Genomic DNA, 7,060 nt, shown 5'->3' on the forward strand with positions numbered 1-7,060 from the left:
ACAAGCACGCATGCTACAAACTTTTCCCGAGTCATTTAGACAGCCGTTTGCACATGATTCTCCTTATGGGGACCTGATATGTTTAATATGCTGCTGAGAATATAGCCCAGAAGAAGCGTATAGCTTTTATTTTGGAAAGAGCCATTTCTCTGTAATAAACTCTCTTTTCCAAAAATGAGTGATTTCTCTATCAGATAGATTTTTTTTCTTTGTTGTTGTTGTTTCAGCAACATTAATTTTAAAAACTGTACTTTTGAGTTAAAATATATATTTATAATTTTAATAAATGACAAAATAAAGCATGAATTTTTTTTTTTATCTAAAAAATATCGAACTGTGACACCAAAGTATCGAACCGAACTGAATTTTGTTTATCGTTGCACTCCTAGTTGACGGTAAAAGTGCTACAAGGAAAAAAAATTTCAAGGAAATGTAAAAAAAAATATATTCCAGGATAAAACATAGCTGTCTTTGTCTTATCGGTGCAAATTGGTGTGTCGGCCCACTGGGCATTTGATTCCAATAACAGGCCTCGGTCTCTCCTGCTACTGGTCTGCCATACTGCTGAATTTGGTATCCGTGCTCAAACCTTTTGTGTCTGTTTGCCCACCTCGGGAAGCAAAAAATATGTTGTTTTTTGTTGTCAGATGAACATATGAGACACTTTGACTCTTCAGTGCAGTGTGGAGCCTAACAAAGATCTGTTTTGTGTCCCAGCTGATCAGCAGGAGGAGAAGAGTCTGACGGAGCAGCAGAGGAACATTTTCAGCTACTTGGACTCAGCCACTACAGAGAAAACAATGAGCTCAACACAGAAGGTGACAGACAGAGCAGGGCGATATGACCAAAAATATTTATCACGATATACATTTGAAAATTTGCGATAACGATATAGCTGACGATATAATTGACACTAGACAAAATACAAAATACTCCACAGCTGCTCTACTTTCATGTGTTATTGTTTAGGCTTAAATTGGTTTGATGTTTGGTGCCTTTTCCTTAATGTAAAAAAACCCTTAGGTTACAATCAGACATTTTTCTTGCATTTGATTTGATAAATTTTGATCTTTTGATTGATAAACTCAAATGTTATTGATTTTCACCAGCTGCTCTGTGCTGGAAAAAAAAATTATTTGGACAGAAGATAGCAGAAGGTTTATTGTAATGGTTATTTCTCAGTTATGAACTGTGGTCTACCCCAAGGCAGCTGCCTTGCTTCACTTCTCTATTCAGTTTTCACTAACGATCTGCAATATGTCTTGGCTCAATCTTGGGTATGCCAATGATTCCACCATGTTTTATTCAGCCAGTGACAACTCTGAATTGATCAGCGTGTCACAACAAAATTTGCTGAATGTCTTTGACTGGATAAGTAAAAACAACATGATTTTAAATGTATCTAAATCCAAATCTATGCTAATTAGAAGCAGATTAGTCAACAGCCTGCAACTGAGTCTTTCCATATCCAGTGTTAGAACACGTCACCCAGATTAAACTACTCGGCATTACCATAAATCACCACCTTTCATGGTCTCAGCACATCGACTCTGTTATTAAGAAAATCATTTGGTCAGCAGCTAATAAGACAAACATAGGATTTATTATCACTGAATGGTTATGTATAAATCTATAAAGTGTGTGTGTGTGTGTGTGTGTGTGTGTGTGTGTGTGTGTGTACAATCAGGAGGGATGGGCATGATTTTAGTGTTTGAACAGTCATGAATGATTTTTAACACCAGGTTGGATGTAATATGTTGGAACTACCAGCAGGTGGTGATAAGAGACCTTTAAGGTGTTTGGTGCCACACTCCACCTTCAGGTTTAAAACTAGTGTTAATGGAGGGAGTTTGAAGGTTCACTTTGTTCCACGACTGCATTTCACTCACTGGCTCTGTTTGTATCTCTGTCACTGCAGGACCAACATGGAGCGAGAAGTCAGCGCTCTCAGGAGGCCGACAAACCTCACAGAAGAAAGAGAGAGAAAACATACAGCTGTGACGAGTGTGGGAAGGAGTTTACTGGGAAGGCTAATCTAAATCAGCATCAGGTCATCCACACTGGAGAGAGACCATTCAGCTGTGACTTGTGTGGAAAGTCTTTTTCCTGGAAGCGTTCCCTAAAACAACACCAACTCATCCACAGTGGAGTTAAAGCGTACAGCTGTGATCAGTGTGGCAGAGCTTTTACTCGCAGTAGCAACTTACAGAGGCATCTAGTTACCCACTCTGGAATTAAGGCATACAGCTGTGACGAGTGTGGGAAGGATTTTGGTCTGAAGGCTGAACTAAAACAGCATCAGGTCATCCACACTGGAGAGAGACCGTTCAGCTGTGACTTGTGTGGAAAGTCTTTTTCCTTGAAGGTCTCCCTAAAACAACACCAACTCATCCACAGTGGAGTTAAAGCGTACAGCTGTGATCAGTGTGGCAGAGCTTTTACTCACATTAGCAGCTTGCAGAAGCATCTAGTTACCCACTCTGGAATTAAGGCATACAGCTGTGACATCTGTGGAAAAACTTTCAGCCGGATAGATAGCCGAAATACACACCTACGCATTCACACCAGACATGATGTGTACTGCTGTGAACAGTGTGGCAAAGAGTTTACAACAGACGCAAAGTTACAACAACACATGTTTACCCACACTGAGGCACGACCTTATCAATGTGACCTGTGTGAGAAGACTTTTAAATCTCCACATTCCCTGAGACAACACCAACAGATCCACACCAGAAAGAGACTCAAGTGCAGTTACTGTGAGGTATGTATTTATATTTTTATCTTGTCATTTTAGCCTGACTATTTGGAACAACTCTGCTCATTAAACTGTGTTAGCATGTTAGCAATTCTACTACATGGAAAAGCAGCTCTGAGTGATTATTCAGATTTTCATGTCAGTTATGATTTTAGTATTACTGTAGTATTATGGTGGTAGTATTGTAGTTATTGCAGCCCAATAAACTGAGTGTGTTAACTGAAACAGTAAAATGTAATTGGACGTCTGCAGAGATGCTCTTTATTTTAGGCGACGTTCAGGACAAAAGTGTTGAAGGACTGACTTACACTGTCTTTGTGTCTTTGTTTAGAAACAGAGCGACACAGATGGATCCAGTTCTCAACCCTGTCATCACTGTGGTGGTGGGAAAGAGTTTCATTGTGACATCTGTGGAAAAACTTTCAGTCAGCAAAACACCCTAAAAAGACATCAACGTAGACACACTGGAGACAAACTGAAATACTGCAAAGAATGTGGGAGAAGCTTCACCACATCACATCACTTAAAACGACATGAACTGATTCACAGTGGGGTTAAAAAGCACCTCTGTGATCAGTGTGGGTCATCCTTCACCACTGCAAGTAACCTTAAAAAACACAAACGAGTCCACACAGGAGAGAAACCATACAAGTGCAGACACTGTGACAAAAGCTTCTCAGATTCAGGTAATCGTAACAGCCATGAACGTGCACATATGGAAGGAAACTACAGCTGTGACCAGTGTGACAAGAGCTTCAGGAATCTCAGATCATACTCCACACACAAACAATCCCACGTTACTAATAAACTGTTTCACTGTTACCAATGTGCCCAAACATTCACCTCATTGTCTGCTCTGTGCAAACATCAGCGTGATCACTCAGGGCTGAAATCTCTCCCATCACAGTGAATCTGAAGAGACAGAAAGATCCTCTGGTTTCAGTGTCAGACTCAAAAAGCTTGAGATCAGGCTCCACAGAGTTCAGATAGAATCATTTAAACTTGTGTTGAACTGAACTGGTTGCTGGGCTGAACTTCTACATAATACAGCTTTCCATGGGATCTTATTTTCTGTCGTTTTACTGAGCCAGTTTTGTCCTTTTTTTCTCTGTCCTGGTTTTGCTCGTCTGTAAATAATTGAAACTCAGTCAAATAGTTCATTGTTCTCCAGCAAAATGTTTTGGAAACTCATATTTAACCTTTAAAACTCTGACATGTTTTAGCACACAAGGCTTCATCGGGGAGTTCACTCATGATTGGACCATGAGAATAAAGGTTTTTAGTTCTTTCAAAGAGAGTCTTGGAGGTGTTTGATGTTTTTGTTTTTTCTACATAAAGCAAGAAAAACTATTTTTCTTGCTTTATGTAGTGTGGAAGTTTTTAATGTTTCTTTCATCTGTGATGTTCTTAGATGTGTTCACATGAAGATGGTATAAATAAACTGTCCTTTTAGCTTTAGCTCCTAATTTATTCATTATTTATGGATGTAGCACAGCGCCAGTTTGTTGATTAACACATGGAGGGCTCGGGATCTGATGGTAAATAATGTTTTGTGTCCTTGTACACATACAGCTCAGCTGTTCCACAGATGTCAGGTTTACACAGTGGGATGGTTTGTAAGAACGCAGCTCTCCTGTGGATAAATCCTTACTCTTAGCCTCAGGACCTCACACAGTCCCAGCAGGTTTGGTCAGAAGATTTATCCCTTATACCAAAACATCATAAAGTCTCCTTTGCTGTGCTGTTTTCACAAAGAAACGTAAACTGAAGACCTGCACTTACAATGTTTTAATTAGTTTAGCAGATTCAGTGTCTCCATGATTGAATCTGCTGTTTTTGTGCTGCTGTTGGTAGAAAGCCGGTTAATACTGAAATGAACTGGCTGCATGCATCTCTGAATGTAAATGTGTGCACTATTAATACATCACTCTGGAACAGTATCGTCACCCTAATTTGCCCACTTAGTAAATCTCACTCATGGCCTAGAAATTGAAATAAATCTTGTTTCTCTGCTGGATAGTGATCCACTGTAACTCTGCTCCTCCTTCCTGTTTAGGATTTCTGTGGCTGAAGTAAAATTTCCTCCATCCATCACTTATCCCAGCTAACCCAAAGTAAAATAAAGTTTTGCTCATCTTAAAAAAGCATTACAATAATGGGCATTACCAATGTAAACTGAATAATACAGAAGATGAAAGAATAGACTTTGATCAGTTAATAAAGCTCATGATCTTGATTCATTGTGGCTGCTACACAGATAGTTCTGGGTCACTTCTCTCAGTTAGGAACCTTCCTCACCAAAACTGACTGTTGGACCACACCCCTGGTTTCATGAGAAATTGTTTCAGCCATGATTTCTCTTCCTGTATTTCAGAGAAAAGACTGAAGTGACAAATGGAAACATGTTTAAAAAACACAATGTGAGAGAGACGTTGAGGTCCTTAGAAGTTACCCTGGGTTTTTCTGTCACCCTGCTAGATGTTACACACCTTGTTATTGGACTGATTTCTACTGCTGGACTACTCCTGGGGAGAGTAACAATACTCTTACTAATTAGCTCCCTTTCACACTGTAAACAACCACGGCAGACCCATTGGCATTTTGATACTTTTTTTATTAATCCCTCACTGTTGCTGCACATTCGCATTCAGAGCTGCAGCTCAACATAACAACAACAACCACCACCACAGGACCCAGTACAATATTTATATCGGCGGGGCGTGATTGCGGATGCCGTGCAGGTGCGTCCGCCTCCTCTGCACGGCACCGCAGGCCACGCCCCGCCACATACCCCCATCGCCCGACTGAGGCCGGGGGACCATCCGGCCAACCTACTCCCCCCACCGCGCGCGTGAGAGGGGATCAGCCCTGACCGTTGGCGCCCCCGGGCCCTGGCCAAGCGACGGGGAGTTGTGAGTTCAGGGGGCCGCCTGCGAACCCAGTGTAACAGGGTCATAAATCACATTGTTATAATTACACAAAATGTGTCCTAAACCCCCAAACCGTTCCTTTTATACCTGACTTTTAGGACCTCCAAGCCTGTAGTTATGTTCATTATCAGTTAGAGCCCCTCCTCATTCTTTTCTTCTTCTTCTTCTTCTTTGGTGCAACCCTATAAATACAGTGTATCCCTTTTGCCTCTCCCCTTTTCTACAATTCCCCTGTGGGAGAGGTTGGTATAATTTCTTTCCCAACACTGTAAAACACACATATAATGCATATTTAGCCACCTGGATTTTTCTGATTGTGATTTTAGTTCAATTATTGTCATTATTAAGCCTGTTTTTTTTGTTAGATGTTACAAGTGTGTAGTATGTATGTATCATAAATGAGTTTTAGGCGCCATAAATGCGAGCATGAATATATACTTCTTGCTAGCTTGGAAGTTGTGGTGGGTTGAGCTAACCCTCTTCCCCACTGTTTGTATTTGGTCGTAGGAGCTGGAGTGGGCAAACTATTTACTTGGAGGCCTTTCTTTCTTTTACCTTTTTTGATCAGGTATGTCGGATTTCATGTTGTTGTTTTTGTTTTATCTTATGTCAAATATGTTACGTGTAAACGTCCATATTTTATGTTTAATGTAAAAATAAATGCCAGCCCCTTTTCTACAATTCCCCTGTGGGAGAGGAGCTGGAGTGGGCAAATTATTTACTTGGAGGCCTTTCTTTCTTTTACCTCTTTTGATCAGACACAACGCAGAATCACACCGGTTACACCAGCAGCGTCGGCGAAGCTGGTCCGGAGGTCGGCTGTGTGGCAGGTGGACGCGGCGCGGTCGGCACGGTCGTGCGCCCCGCTCGCAGGCGGTTGGGCAGATGTCCGGCAGGCACCGGCCTCTGGTGGAGGTGAGGCCGCTTTGCTCACCCCGCCAAACTCGGGGTTCGGTGGCGCGGACTCCCCTAGCACGGGCACCACCGACTTATCCCGCGGCTTCTCCGCCCCTCCCGGTGGGAGCAGCTCCCCACGCTGCACCTCCGCCGCTGCCTCTCCCGGCTGGAGCGGGTGAGCGCTTTGCTCACCCCGCCAAACTCGGGGTTCGGTGGCGCGGACTCCCCTAGCACGGGCACCACCGACTTATCCCGCGGCTTCTCCGCCCCTCCCGGTGGGAGCAGCTCCCCACGCTGCACCTCCGCCGCTGCCTCTCCCGGCTGGAGCGGCTCCTCGGGCGCCGCCTCCGCCGCTGTCTCTCCCGGCTGGAGCGGCTCCTCGGGCGCCGCTGTCTCTCCTGGCTGGAGCGGCTCCTCGGGCGCCGCCTCCACCGCTGCCGGCTCCGCCGCCTTCTTCCGGGGCGCAGGAACGGGC

The 7,060-nt window shown here is 43.4% G+C and overlaps 1 protein-coding gene across 1 annotated transcript; it reads left to right on the forward strand.

The window, feature by feature from the left end:
- The first annotated feature begins 279 nt into the window (after positions 1-279).
- On the forward strand, positions 280-6,036 carry LOC146511735 (uncharacterized). Its single transcript, XM_085172396.1, has 3 exons — positions 280-818; positions 1,919-2,764; positions 3,090-6,036. The coding sequence occupies exons 1-3, from the start codon at positions 801-803 to the stop codon at positions 3,666-3,668; spliced, it is 1,443 nt and encodes a 480-aa protein (XP_085028522.1). The 5' UTR covers positions 280-800; the 3' UTR covers positions 3,669-6,036.
- Positions 6,037-7,060: the final 1,024 nt, after the last annotated feature.

Source organism: Neolamprologus multifasciatus, chromosome 9 (assembly GCF_963576455.1).
Source record: "Neolamprologus multifasciatus chromosome 9, fNeoMul1.2, whole genome shotgun sequence".
NCBI classification, from domain to species: Eukaryota; Metazoa; Chordata; class Actinopteri; order Cichliformes; family Cichlidae; genus Neolamprologus; species Neolamprologus multifasciatus.

Excerpts from the sequence above, each read along its gene's own strand:
- LOC146511735 (XM_085172396.1), top strand. Across the intron at positions 2,765-3,089 it reads TCAAGTGCAGTTACTGTGAG|AAACAGAGCGACACAGATGG; the intron begins GTATGTATTTAT and ends GTCTTTGTTTAG.